At 43.0% G+C, this 15,059-nt stretch overlaps 1 protein-coding gene across 1 annotated transcript in view; it reads right to left on the bottom strand.

Moving 5' to 3' along the window:
- LGR4 (leucine rich repeat containing G protein-coupled receptor 4) overlaps positions 1-15,059 on the bottom strand; it is a 58,498-nt gene that overhangs the window by 16,347 nt on the left and 27,092 nt on the right. Inside the window, exons 3-4 of the mRNA XM_048948257.1 lie at positions 9,286-9,357; positions 7,947-8,018 (exon numbers count right to left, since the gene is read on the bottom strand). Coding sequence (XP_048804214.1) covers positions 7,947-8,018; positions 9,286-9,357 — 144 coding nt within the window. The remainder of the gene's footprint in view (positions 1-7,946; positions 8,019-9,285; positions 9,358-15,059) is intronic.

Raw genomic sequence — 15,059 nt, 5'->3', positions numbered from 1 at the left:
CTGGCTTTGGTAGTGAACACTGAAACTCCTACGCAGAATCACATGTGCTTGTCCTCATGTGATGCACTCCGAAGGACAAGAGGTAATGGCTCAACTTGAGCCAAGGAAGGTTCAGATTGGATTAAGGAAAAATGTCTTCTCTTACAGGGTTAGTGAGGCACTGGCTGCCCAGGGTAGAGTCACCGTCCCTAAAGGCATCCAAGAAATGTGGAGATGTGGGAAACGGTCAGTAGGCACGGTGAGGATGGGTTCAAGGCTGGACATGATGGTCTTAAGAGGTCTCGTCCAACCTTTATGATTCTATGAATCTATTTGTTTTTTCATCTTTCTACAGCAGCAGCACCAGGACTCAGATAGAACCATTGGAAATCACAGCTATCAGGAGGTTCAGGTTTGCCAACACTGTGCTGTGTAGTCAGATGTGCCAGGAATGAAAACAGAAAAACAACCACAGTGAAGGCTTCAGGATATATGCAGACAAATGGGTAGCTGTGAGGGATAGCAAAAAAATACAAAAAAACCCCAGCATTACCAAAGATCTGTTCTTCATCAAGGGAAGGCATGAAAGGTGAGGGGCAGCCCACAAGGTGACAAGAAAGAGAAAGTGGTAACAGATCGGAGTCTGTAGGGCTGACAGCAACACACTACATTTGCCTGTCCTCTGCCCTAGATGCTGCATCCTCTGGGTCAGCACCACACTGAAAGATGGAGGCTTCACAGCCAGCACGGAAGAAAACAACTTGCATAACTGGTTTGAAGTGACTGTGTACAACTGCTGTCTGGGGAGACAGACTCACATCCACTCCATTAGCATCGATGCTCACTGTGATACAGATCAGCACAGCACAGGTTGAGTTATATTAAGCGCTCAGCGAACTCCTCAAGCCATGATCAGACATGCTCTTGAAAATCTAGCTGGATCAGTTTAAGCAGCTTCTGCCTGCAGCCATCTGCCAGGGCTCGCAGCACAGAGCAGGTGACTGCTCCATGTTTGTCCCCATGTCAGCAAGCAGGCCTCTGGGCTCCACCTCCTGCATCACACCCAGGAGCAGAGGATGGGAGCCAGTCTGTCCCAGTGGGCTGTACTGGGAGCTGGGGGGTCAGCAGAAGGGAGGCACCGCTTTACACTGCTCCACCTGCAGCCCGCTGAGACATCTCATTTCAGCCCTGCACATACCTGCAAGGAAACATCTGACTGCACTGAAATCAACCTTGAACAATTACAGTGCTAAAATGCTGGGTTTACCACAGTGGTCAGCATTAGTTTAATTATTCTCCCCCCAAAATTTAACATATATGGCAAACTCAGAGGAATAAGAAAAGCACAATCACAGGGTCTCAAGAAATCTAGCATCCCCAAGGCTGTGAAAGAGGGTCTTGCTTTGCAATGTATATGGCTTGAATATTTCCAACAATTAGGGAAAACATGTCAACACCAGAATTTCCATAAAATAAAAAGTCAAGAAATGCATGAAATCAAGCAGCAAATATGCCAATATAAACAGGAATCTACAAAATTGCAGACAAAAGGCTGCTTCCTAAGATGAGTGAGGTGCCATCAACTCTCAAGCTACACTTCAAAGAGCTAATTCCTATGGCTCATACACTGCCATCCCTTTATCAGTTGCCCCATGGTCTGACAGGTGTGTACACTACTGTGCTTGAATGCTTTAAGCCTGCATCAAGGCTGCAATATTTCAGAGAAATTTAATGTCTGGTGATAATAATAAAAACAAAGAGGAGGAAAGGAGTAGAGGAGAAAAGGCTCGGGGCTCTACTTCAGTAAAAAACAACAACAACAACTAGAAATTACCTGTCTTTCTTCTCCCTCCTGAATTCACACACCTCCATGAAGATCAAAAGAATGATCTTCCAGTGGAATAAACATATCTGAGTCTTCCCTTCAACTCTTTTTCATTCCAAGAGAAGCAACGTACCTTGAGAGGCAGGCAACGTTCTCAGTCCTTGTGACTACTTGCCTATGCCTATGGTTGCACTTTCGTTGTGCTCTTTCCTAAATTCCACTTATTCATGCAGATTTTAGGGGAGAAAAAAGAAGAGCAGACAGAAATAAACCAACATACAGAAAAAGAAACCTGAAAAGGGCACTCTTCTTGCTCTCCATGACTTCTTGGCAGCTAAACAAGCACAATGTCTGAACAGAGGTGAAAGCAATTAGGGATGCCAAATCCTAAAGCCAAAGCTAAGCACGCTGCAATTGCTTGCATCGCTGAGTCCTCATTGAGCCTGAGATCTGGCTCTGTATATGGCTGTGCTGGCCCCCACCTTCCCAAGGCCAGCAGACATCACAACAGAGGTTTGCAGAATGCTAGAGAACAGATTTGAAGTGAAACCCTGTGATTTATAGACACAGTAACATCAGAAGAACCATGCTGGGTACTACCAGGATTACACACAACAATAATTTATTGCTGCTTGATACCAGTTACCAGTTATCAGACCTCAAGACTTATCTTTAACTTATTCAGCCATTTTTGTCTCATTCATTTTCTTTTTTGCATTCCTCCACGCCTTTCAGTGCAAACAGGACACGCCATAATTATTATTGATTCTTTCTTCCAGGTAAAGCTTTATCTACATTGCGTTCACTGTGCAAATCACAGCTGCAGTGCTTCCATTAACATGAAAGGTGCAGAACGGTGCACTTCAGGGAACAAGGGAGAAGTACAATTGGAACATTAGGCAACTCCTGCAGAACAGCACCACTCAGCTAAGCACCGCCACATTTCTCTCTGGCAGCACAAGGAAGGCTTCACTAGCACTAATAGTTTAAGTATAATAAATATTTTTTGCTGTTTGGACTGAACTTTAGCAAAGTCTGTCCTCTTCCATTAAAGTGTTAAAGATAAGACCACGTTCTTTAAATTAGAGCTTGCAGCATATACTTGAATTCCTTAATCTTTCAGAAGCGACTCCAATTCCAGCTTCCCTCTAGGCAATGGCTTGTGAGAATACCTTTCCATTTTAGTCTATAAACTCAGAGCTCACTTGCTGAGCTGTCATCTTTACTTTTATTACCTGCTGGGTCCTCTCCTCACACAAACTCAAACTACGCAAGAAGAAAAAGCAGGAACACAGCAGAAGCTGACACATGCAGGAGCTCTCCCACGAATGTGCAGTGTATTGTTTAAGCAGATAAAGAACAGAACAAATTAAAGATCTACAAACTATTTGCCTTGCTTTAAGGCAGCTGTAAAACTAACAGCTTACCTTAACTGGAATGAATGCAAGCTCTGAAGCCTAACCAACACACGTGTGTGTTTATGTGGGCAGCAAAGGCCAGGCTGGATGGGGCTGTGAGCAACCTGGGCTAGAGGGAGGTGTCCCTGCCTACAGCAGGGGGCTGGAGCACCATGATCTTAAAGATCCCTTCCAACCAAACCGTTGTGTGATGCTATGATTCAGACCAGGCCTGACAGGGACATGGCAGCATGTGTGGAGCACAACCATTCCCAAGCAGATGCTGTTGGCCACGCCAGCACCCATTTGCACCACCACATTTCAGCCACTCAAATCGTAACTGCCTTGTGCTACTAGCAAGAGCCTAACATTGATGTTAACAAAAAGGAAATCACTCCTGACTCTCGTGCAGCACCACTTCTGCTCAATGGCAATTATTAAAGAACTTTGCTCTTTAAAGTGCTCCTTCAAACACCGCAAAGAGATCACTCAAATAACCCTGAAGTAGATTTTTAGGTTGTGAAGTTGAGTACTGATAAGCCTGATCTATAGGAAATTGTGCTACAATGAAGGCAATACACCTACCATGTTAACAGGGGCACTTTACCACACTTGGCTCATTTGCTCACTTCATAAAGCAGCTGCTCTCTGCACCTTACCTATTACAAACAGCAATGCAAGGATTTGCTTCATTCCCAGACAAATTTACAGCAGCTCTTAGAAACAAACGATCCATGCCAAAGCTATTGCCATCACTGGTGCTGATTGCCAGCACCTCCATTTCTCCCACTGGAATGTTTAAGGTGGGACTAATCAGAGAGAACACAGTTTGCTGCAAATAACACAGAAGATTCAGTTGATCTTCACTCACAATGCTGTGTAAAGGAAAATAAAAGCATTCATATTCAGCAATATTTTGTTTTCTTCCTGCAAAACCAATGTAAAGAGCATGCAAGCTTCTCCCTTGCCTGTTCTGGTGCTGATAGTTGCATTCTTCAGCTTAAAACCATCTCGCTTGTAGGTTCCTTCTATCACCTAAATAACAGCAAAGCAGAAACCTGGAAAGTCTCCAGAGAAGGTCCACTAAAAGTTGGATCAACTGAAAAAAGACATGAAGGAGAATACTACACCTGAGACAGAACAATGCTTTTTGACTCCTTCTACTTATTGTTGTTAATCAGTACCATCTACAGTCTTTCAGCAAAGATTAACCTTACAGATGCCCCTCCGTCCTTCAAAATTTGGTAATCCAGAAATATCAAATTATCAAGAGAAGGCATACCACTTTATTTTAGGTCAAGCACTGGAATGGGCTGCCCAGGGAGGCGGTGGAGTCACCAACCCTGGAGGCGTTCAAGGAACAGTTGGATTTTGTGTTGAGGGATGTGGTTCAGTGAGTGCTATTGGTGACAAGTGGATGGTTGGACTGGATGACCTTGAATGTCTTTTCCAACCTTGGTGATTCTGTGATTTTGTTTTTAAGGAATACACTGACAGAACCACGCATTTTTGCTATATGACAAGTGTTGGTATGGCCCGCTCACGGGTTGTCCATTCTGACACCCATCACTGCACTCGTGTTCCACGTTACTAAAACTGCTGTCATCCATGTGAACTACCACACGAAGCTGTGTGTTTTAATTACCATACTGGTGCAGTATTTCCAGAAGGGATCTGTGTTTTAATTGTTGTTTGTTATATACACAGGCATATGAGTAAGAACCCTTCCAAGGAGAAGCATTACTCCATCCCTGGAGACTTTCAAGGCGAGGTTGGATCAGGCCCCGGGGAATCTGATCTAGCTGTGGTGTCCCTGGTCACTGCAGGGGAGTTGGAAGAGACCTCTGAGGGCTGTGTAGTCCAACTCTAAGGATTCTATGATTCCATTAAACGATCTGAAACTTCTGTTTTGTTTTTAATGCGATAGTTTCAGTATCCATCACATTCAGAATGTTCTGTGCTGTGACCTGAAAATCCATTGGGTCACCCAGTGACTGAGAGCAATCACAGAAGTGGTGTAGCTTAATGAGCTGTTGTGCAGACCTCTTGATTTAAACCCCAGAGTAAGCAACGTTACAAAAAAGAGCTATCAGAATGGAATAGCTCCTTATGCCACAGCACTGAAACAAGGGTCTCCTGCCATCACCTCCTGCTCCTTCCAGGACTTGCACACATCACCTCAGGAACGCACCGCCTTGCCACTTCTGGCTCTCCATATAGCCTTGGACTGACAGTACACCTCAGCAACACCATCTCCACATTTAAAGAACGTAGCATGCCACTTCATTGCAAATCCTGCCCGATTTGGTATATGATAATGATGATAAAACGAGCATTTCCGCTCACCAGAACTCCTCCTTTCGGTAAATTTCGCTTTCATAAAGAATAACTCCATTCTAGCTCTCCTCAGGAGGCCAGAGCTGGGAAGATATCCAACATAAACAGAAAATAAAGAGCTGTCATTTAGTATTCTGAACCACGCTGGCTACTCTCCAGCGGTAACACAAACACCAGAAATCACGAAGCTCCTGTAACCATCTTCTTTTTTCCGACCCAGGTATGTTTACTGGGCTCACTCACACATACAAGGAGGCAGCTGCCTTCCTACGCAGCTAGGACTTGTGTGCATCAAGACAGAAACGAGGCAGTGCTACAGGAGCTGCAAACCCAGCCATCATCAATATGCTATAAAGCTTTACAAACGAGTAATTTGTGTCTTCACCAAGAAAAAATCCCCCTGAAGCCTACTTTAGAGCAAACTGGGCAACTGCCAAAAGAGAGTCAGTTCAACGATGTTGGAACTTGCAAGTTTTGGATTGGGATTATGTATTAACAAGATAGAAGCAGCATATATTCTGCAGTGAGTTATTTGTTTTATGAAGTCAGAGCAGCTCAGGATTCTTAAATCCATTCTGACACATTCTTTCAAAAAGACTGTGTTTTTCTTTGTCTTTTTTTTTCCCCTTAAACCAATAAAGCAGCATGCTGGCATTTATTTTTCCACGATTACTCCAATTCAGAGGACAGACCAACATTCCCTTGCCAGATGCCGCCCTCTGCATTAGCAGGGGGATCTAAAGAGCTACACTGTAATTTTTGCAAGAGATGTAAGAAACTGAAAGTTTTCCTGAAGCTTCTGAAAATGATGGGAATGCATTCAAGCAAAGTTTATTGATAGTGTAGTAAATATGCTTTACACTTCTCATGATACTCTAGAAGACAGATTATCCTCAAATGGCTACCAATTCTAACAGACAGTGGTGATCCAGTAGTGCAGATAGCTATCCTCTTAGGGACAGAGTGGGAGCCAACCCAAGGCAGGATCCACAAGAGAAGAAAAATCTCTGATCTTCTGACACTGATATTTGATGACCTCCAGGCTGGGTTTGCCCACTATATTTCTCACAGTACTTCTGAAAATTCAATCTGGTTTTGCTCAGAAAAAGAATAATCAAGTACCTTGCTACTTATTAACGCAACTTCCCCCTCTATCAAAGAAAGAGAAAGAACGAGATGCTGGCTCAACCTTTACACTTGCTGTCTTTCCCTTAATTTTACCATTTCTCATTTGCCAATAAAATTAACAAATGAGCAACAGGCCATTTAAGATTTGAAGTTTTAAACAGAGAACAAACATTACTGCAGTTAAGTAGAGACAAAAGCATACTCAGAAAATGAAATGAATTACTTCTAGGAAACTTGCATATTTACTAATGTTGTTTCTTCTTTGGCATCACAGAAATGCTGGAAGAAAGGAAGGAGTGCTCTAGCTCTTGCTTATTAGAAAAATGACTACAGGGTTATTCATGCCATGTAGTCTGGAGGGGCTTTATTACAATGCATAACCTCTGCCCAAGCAGACTGCAGCCCTCAGATGAACACACAGTAAAATAAGATGAACATCAAAGAAATCTGCAGAATTACTGCAAGTGGAAGCCCACGTTCCTACACCTGAATCCCCAAATCTGCCTGCATCAAACTACTGCTGTCTCCACAAAGCACCTTTGCAAGTTATTCCGTAATGCTCTGCAATGCAAAGAGACAGGATCTCCATCAAAAACTTGAGCTTTGGCACAGAGGGAACAGATAACCTGCCCTCTCTCTGTACGTTAGCAGAAAGGAGGAACAAGTTTGAAATCCCTCTGCTCCTCCATCACGAGGACAAGCATCTACCACCTAGAGAGCTGTAACTAACTACTAAGGTCTGATTAAGATGCTCCCTGAAATACAATAAGCCAGGAGATAGTTTCAGCACATCTGAAATACTTTATGAGCAAGTAGCAATAATGGCTGAGTGCTTCTAACTGTCCAAGCGATTTCAACACCTTCCAGTAAACCCAATACTACGCATGTCTCAAGCAGAACTCCTTCCCAGAAACCCTTCTTCCTCCTCCAGGTACAAAAGACTTGGGAACAACTCATTTTTGCACAATGCTTTAAAATGGCTTAAACACCTAAGGACATGTATAAGAAAGATAAATACTTTACCACCTCTACATATATACAGCAACCGTGTGCCTGGGTTTGGGTTTTGAAAGAGTTTAAGTCACCCCCAAAGACAGCAAATACAATTCCTTGTCAGCTTTGCTAGAAAAGCTTTGCCCCAGTTGAAACCACAGGATCAGAAACTCTGGGTCCACTATTGCTCAAACTATCACACTTCAGAACTTTAAACAACAAAGCAAACTTGTACACGGTGTCTGAAAGTAGAATATGGAGAATAAAAGCAAAGTGAGGAAACTTACAAGGACTGTAAACCACTCAATCCTCTGATGGCTTCGTTAGGGACAGTCTTCAGCTGGTTGTTCTGCAGGGTTCTGCAAAAAATCCCAGTGTGTCAGTGCAGTACTTGACAATAATATTTATATAGAATACCCCACAGTCCATTTCTAACCCGTGCAAGAGAATGTGGCATCATCGCATTCATTTTTCTGTGAAATCATCCTACATGTGCTACGAAATACACAAACCTCTTTATTTTTCTTAAAGCTGCATCAATACACAAAGCATTAAGAATCTAATTTACAAAAGTACACTCACAACCAAGCACCTCTGAGCTCAACAGCAAGAAGGTACAGAATGAAACTAGAGCCAAGCAGAATTATGTTACGCTGTATTTTTAAAAGCCCTCTCGTGAGACAACACACTACTGCATTATGAGTACTTCATATAAAGTGAATGCAAATAACTGCCATCTCACACGTTAGGTATGATTAGGTTTGGATGCACGTTAGGGTAACTGCTGTTGGACATGGAATTTAACTGCTAATTAATAACTAATTTTTCAAGAACTGCTAGAATTTCAGGCTCCTCCAGAGCCGAGTATCCCAATGGAAAGACTTTCAAAGGCCTTAACACTAGGCATTTTGTTCCCAAACATCGTGGCAGATCAGTAGTTTCCTCATTGATGCTGTGTGTTCATGCTTTTTCTTTACAATCTCAGAGTCTCTCTTCATCAGGTTATTTAAATATCTATTTAATTAACTATCTATTACCCTGCCAGCAATTGGGAATACTACCAATGGCTTAAATGCTACAGCAGAAAACCTTTTATCCTTAGCAATGGAAAAGAAATTGAAGCAAATGTTTTAAGCTTAGAAGGAAAACCACGATATGAGAAACGGGGCATCCAAGTCAAACTTTTGTTTATTTTTAATAAGAACTTTCCTTCCTAATAATAAGTCTTTTTCATCTAAAGCAACATCAAACTATCAAAATGATTTCTATCACCCTCAGTGGACAATGCAAAGGTCAACCAGTATCATTAGACTCTTAAGTAGCAGAAATCTGAGTATCTGACGGAATAGAATGAGGGGCTGAGAATAAGAAAGCTTTACAAACCCTTCATGAGCTTTCTTCCTTCTTAAGATTCTACTGCTACATGCTATACTTCAGAAAGAAAAGTAAGTGCTCCCATTAGATGCAGTAATTACAGTTCAGGCTGTTAAAGTAGGAGCACTGTACGTTTTTTGGGGGGTAACAATATTGTTTTAGCAAAGAAAAGAAATCTCCATCCAACCTATCAGTAAATGGGCTGGCCGTGCAGTAAGAAGGCATACGAAGCTCTAAAACCCAATTACTTACAGAACTTTGAGTTCTTTCAATCCAGACAAGGCCTTCGGATGGATAAAAGAAAGGTCATTGCCAGCCAGTCGCCTGGAAAAAAATTGTAATAATAATTTCAATCATTAAATACAGCACTTCTACAATCTTCTAACATGAAAAATCAGCAACGCAACAATTCCTGCAAGCAAGTAGGCACTCCGAATCCAAGTATGCCCTATGCTTGATCTTCCAAGTTTGTATCAGGTAGTTCAGTCATTACATACGTTTTACAACCAAAATTCACTCAAACCTCAGGGATAAACTTCTGCAAACATGCTAGGAAAAAAAACAACACAAAAACCACAACGCACTACAGAAAGATGAAGAATCTTCTTATTGCGCTGGGTCTGAAAAGTGTACTTCCCACCAACAACGTGACCCTCAGGCTTTTGGCTCTGCTTTGGTGAAACGCATGCTCTGATATCCATGTGTTTTTAATCTATGCAGCAGTTTCTTCAGAAACTATGCAGTGAAGGAAGACCAGCTAGATGCTAAGGAGGGGCAGGGAAAAGTTTGTAATAAAGTCTCAAGCACAAAGACAATACTCACATGGAGGCAGAATGTTTATGGTGTTGACAATTGACAGGAAGCCTGCCAACGTTATCAAGACATCACCTTGATCACCTTTTTTGGTGATTTGGCTACTTATTTGGACTTATTTTTCAGGAAAGAAGCCTGTTTTGAGGGGAGGGAAAGAGATAGGAAGGAAACAGAATCCTCAGCCATACTCGTGCTGTCTCAAAACGTGGCTGCTTTCAAACTCGGACTGCTGGACATCAGCACAAACTAAACTGTGAAAACAACTGTGATATTGGAAGCAATAAATCCAGGAGGCACTGCAAAAGACAAAGCAGGAAAGCAGAAACATCAGCCCCAATGGCTGCTTTCCAACAGCTCCACCCAGCCCCCACTCCTTGCTCTTCAACATTTCACCCATATCCTGAGCAGCAGACACTGTGTGGTCCAACCTTTGCTGAGCTCTCAGCGCTGTGACAAGAGGTTTTTTTCTTTTTTAGGGGTAGAAGACAATAATGCAGAACACCTGCTAATCCACAGCTGCCAAACGATGCCATCATTTCGGCCAAAGTATTTGCTTTCAGACTTGGTTTCACATCCAAGCTAAGCAAAATCAGCACTGGGAGAGGTCGTAAAATGAAATCATCTGGTGGAAATACTACGTATGATGCAGCGTTGATAATTCAAAAACCCTATTTGTGCTTTACAGGATACCAAAACACACCACTGTTGTTACAGGGAGTTGAAGTGAGCCAGCTATACTAAGGGGAAAACAGTATTTCTAAGAGGAAAAGAACAAACTAGCAACATCTGAAGTGCCAAGCTTGCCAGCACAAAGCAACGTGAACACATTTTTATCAGGGACCGCCCGAAGCATTTGATTCCAACACAGATCTGCCCGTAGCAGAATTAATGACTTCATAAAATGCTGCCTAATGGAGAACATGATAGCTCTATTTATCAAATCCATTTGTCAAAAGTGGGAGATTTTATTTCTAGAAGGAGGATTGCTCCCTGTCCACAGAAAAGTTTGGTTTTAGAAAACGGTTCCCATCACTCAAACAGAAAGAAAGAGAAGAACTGGTTCTCTACACCAGCTTTTTCTCAGTGATCTGCAGAACACGGTATTCAAAGGCTTGAAAAAGAAATTCTTAAATCAAGAATAACCTGAGGCTTCAGCACCGAACTACTCTGGCCTTTAAACAGCGATCAATTCCCACTGCCTAGCACCCACTTCCAAAAGCAGCAGTGCTGACCAACTTTTACCCAGCAGCTCCAGCTCAGCTGAGCTTCCCAGCGAAAGGAGTTGGCGTGCGACTTATCAGGCATACGCTGTAATTTCTTCCTCTCCCCAAAGAGACCTAGGATTATGATTTGTTTTAAAAAGCTAAACTAAAGCCAGTTGGATAACCTCCCCCAGCCCTACAGAGCATCGCTCGCCGAGTTCCACTAACACAATTTACAGAGCACTGGAAACTAAACACAGCAGAGCCTGAGCAAGGCTTGCATGACTTCAAACAGCAAGACTTAGCCTTCCTCAAGGCAACTCCTGTTTATTCAGCCTTTTGCAACCAACCAACAGAAAAAAAAGAAAAAGAAAAAAAGAAACAAAAACTGCAATCCATTACATTTCCGTTTCTCCTAAAGCTGGCAGCCTTCCAGAAAACAGGATACAACTAGCTAAGTGTGCAAACGCTTTGCTAATCAGTTTGCCAAATACACATCTATCATTTGTGTCCTGGCCTTGGGGAGCGCGGCTGCTCCGTAGCAGCTTGAGGTGCAGCTTTCCAGCAGGCAGAGACAATGGGTTGGTTTGTGCAATGTACCTGTGCCTGCTGCAGCCGTGCGCAGCAGGGCTGGGCTGCTTTTCACATAGCCAGCTGCATTTTCAAGAGAGAAAAGAGCAAATAACAAGGTGTTCAAGAGAGCTGCGGAGACGCAACGCTGAGGATGCGGTCAGTGAGCGCGGTGGGGCCTCACTATGCTGCTTGGGTCCAGCCTGGAAGCTTCCACGCCACAGCAAGAACTCCAAACTGCTACGAAGTGACGCCTGGAGGCAGCCCTACCTTTGAGCTGAGAACCCATCCTTCCCTCCCTTTGGAGAAGAAACAGTTTAAGAGACCAAGGCTGAATGTCAATCTACAGCTCGCTGGCCAAGTGACATCAATTTTCACTTAGAACTCTAGCTCCAAAAGGTGTAGGACTATACAACAGATTAATCTACAAAGACAGCCCTCTGTCCAGGGCTGCGTTAGTGCATCCAAGCTACCTCAGAGGTTCTGTGTTGCAGCATTACAACTGAAGCACAGTTTAATGAAGCACACGAGGTAGCTTTATTCTAAGTTGGCAATCTCTTTGGAGCTGTGTAATGTTGAGAACTGCACTCTTCTATTCTTACTGGGGAAGAAAAAAAAAAAAAAGGTATTTCTATAGGATCAAATTTCTGCAAATTTGGACAAATTCAGATGGACAAAATCTATTTCAGAGTAGCAGGATATCAGAGGAGGACGTATGGAGGACAAAATACTTCTGCTATCCTGTCATCTCTGGTAGGAGACCAGTACCCTCTAATCATTATTTTAAGGGCACAGTAAATGATCCTCAGATGTAGAGGACACCTTGTTGTTATTACAGAAATCAGGACACAATCTGGCTGGGGAATAATCTTCCACAGTATCTCACTCTAAGAATGCAAAGCAAGCACAGCTTCTTACACTGAAATTCTTCCGAAAGCAGCAAAGACTATTCTCTTTCTTTTGAGAAATTAACAATTATGAAATCTTTGTGGAAATAAGAAATGTGTGAAATCTTCTTCAATAAGTCCGGCAACCCTGCTGCATGTTAATAGGGCCAAGTTCATTGCCCGTGTCACTCCAAGATCAGGAAGGATGTCCCACAGATGCATTTTTGGCTGTAACAATTAAAACCATCGCTCTCATTTTGGTAGGATGCAATATGAACATCTTGGAAAACTCTGCTTGTCTTTCGCCCCAGATGGTGGTGATCCTCAGGTTACTGATAAAGAATAGTCTTGTTCTGTCCTTCTGAAAGCCTCACACTTGCACATGGGGAGAGAGAGAAGTTTTGCTGTGGGCTTTTTGTTTTCATGTGGGATTTTTTTGTTTTGCTTTGTAGCATGCTCCTAACTCTACCTGCCAATCTGGTCTCCAGTGATAAAACAGAGGGTTCTTCTTCCATGGACACACTGTAATCTTACCTTCTCAACAGAAAACCCGAAGACTCGCACAGAATACAATCCTTACACGTCATAAAAAAAAAAATCACATGATGCTTTATTTCCACTGCAGCTGCTTTCTGGTGAGACCTAAGCCTCCCACTCAACATCACATCACAGTCCATTTGCCACTGCTCCCTCAACACCTCCTTTTAATTCTCCAACTTCTGACTATTTTCATCCTAAAGGGAAATATTCCATTGCTTCCCCTCTTGCACTTCTGCCAGTTCTTTACTTCTTGCCATCTTCCACCTTCCTAATGTTCTGCCATCCTTATATACTTGTCCCAACCATCAGATTTTTCAGGGTTCTTCAGGCTTCGCACACAAACCTATTCACACCTTTTCCAGATAAGTGGCCACTTTGAAACAGACTTCAGTATTCTTAAGAGCAAAACACAGATAAAATGGCCGATTATTTAAGACAAAGAAAAAGAAAGACGAAAATGACCATCTTATATCCACCTTCTAACTTGCAACAACTGAAAAGCACTGGAGACACTGTAATGAGCAATGCCCATTACACTTGTAAATGGGAGCCCCACTGCTGAACTGAATTTCATTTTGGTTATCTGTGCAAAGCAAATGGCCCTTCTGGGACTCTGTCAGCTGCAGCCTGCTGCACTGCTGCGAAGGAAATCAATAACCTACAGATTACTCCAATTCCTCCATGCCAATTTAGCTTAACTAAACAGACACTTTATTCTGTAACAGAAAACACATTCATCCCCTTCTCCCTTTCTTGCAGTAGTTTCATTATTACACAATCTCAACCATTTTTTATAAAATAGCAATCATGTAAGCCAAGGCACATCAGGAGCCTAAAAAGTCTTTAACTAGAAACAGTGCTGAAACTTCACCAACTCCATCAAGCTGAGTAGGCGCTTCTCATCCCAAAGCTTTCAGAGAGCACGTACAGCTCTCTGTAAACCACACTGTACTCCAAGGTAATGGCTTATTTTCCAAATGCATTCCTGATCAGAGACTTAAACGATAAACTAAACTGATGAAAAAAGAAGTCTAATGCCTGCCCACAGTCCTACTGCTCAGTTTTCAGCAAGAGTCACTGGCACCCACTCCAACGACAGCTGAGACAGTAGATCCTCAAAGCTGCTTTATTCTGTCCACACAGCCTGTCTGCTGCCCTGACACTCACTGCACTTTCAGGCACGGGACATCTGAATGACCACGCACACAGCGGGTGACACTGCTAAACGTGGAAGTGGCTTACATCTGCATATGTGTGGCAACTAATTCTGCTGCCAGTTTTCTAACCACTTCAGACACACAAGAGGTAAATACAACAGCCAGGTTTTGCAGACGTCTCCACAATGAAAACCTTTGAGAAATAGGAGTCATTTTCACGATGGTTCTTCAAGTGAAGGTTAAGATTCAGGTTATCCAACGACTTGCAAAAGCTGAAGAAACCCAAAATATTTTATCAGAAACATCTACAATTTTACCTCTATAAAGGAGGTGCAGAAGAACTTTACATCAGTACGGGTTACTCTATCAGCACAAAGATAAAATCCACTGATGCTAATTAGGTAAGAACCTCAGCACTCACAACACTCACAAAAATATACCAAAATCAACAACCGCTCAAAAGGAGGGAAGAAAGCAGGCGAAAGAGTGATGCAATCATGTCTTCTTACCATGCCATAACACCAGAGCTACACGTGATTCTTTCCTGGGCTGGAGCCTGGGGCTCCCTGCACTCCTGTCTTCTCCCTCACGCTCAGTTCCAGAAGCTGAAAGGAAAAGCTGGGCTGAACAGCTCAGGCATTCTCTGGGGTCTCTGCGGGAAGGGAGGCCTCCAGCCTGAGAGCCTCTGAGGTGCCAGTGGGTCTGCAGAAACTTCTCGCCTAGTTTATGCCTTCAGACAGCCCCAAACTGGTGCTCAGGCAGCGTAATACAGCCAGACGTGTAGGACAGGCCTGCAAAGTTCAGCCTCCAGGCGGCTGAGCTGAGGCAGCTCCTGTGTGGGTGCATGTGAAAGTCCT

The sequence above is a fragment of the Lagopus muta genome, chromosome 6 (assembly GCF_023343835.1).
Source record: "Lagopus muta isolate bLagMut1 chromosome 6, bLagMut1 primary, whole genome shotgun sequence".
NCBI classification, from domain to species: Eukaryota; Metazoa; Chordata; class Aves; order Galliformes; family Phasianidae; genus Lagopus; species Lagopus muta.
The sequence above is the reverse complement of the archived record's forward strand: the minus strand, read 5'-3'. Positions and strand labels throughout refer to the sequence as shown.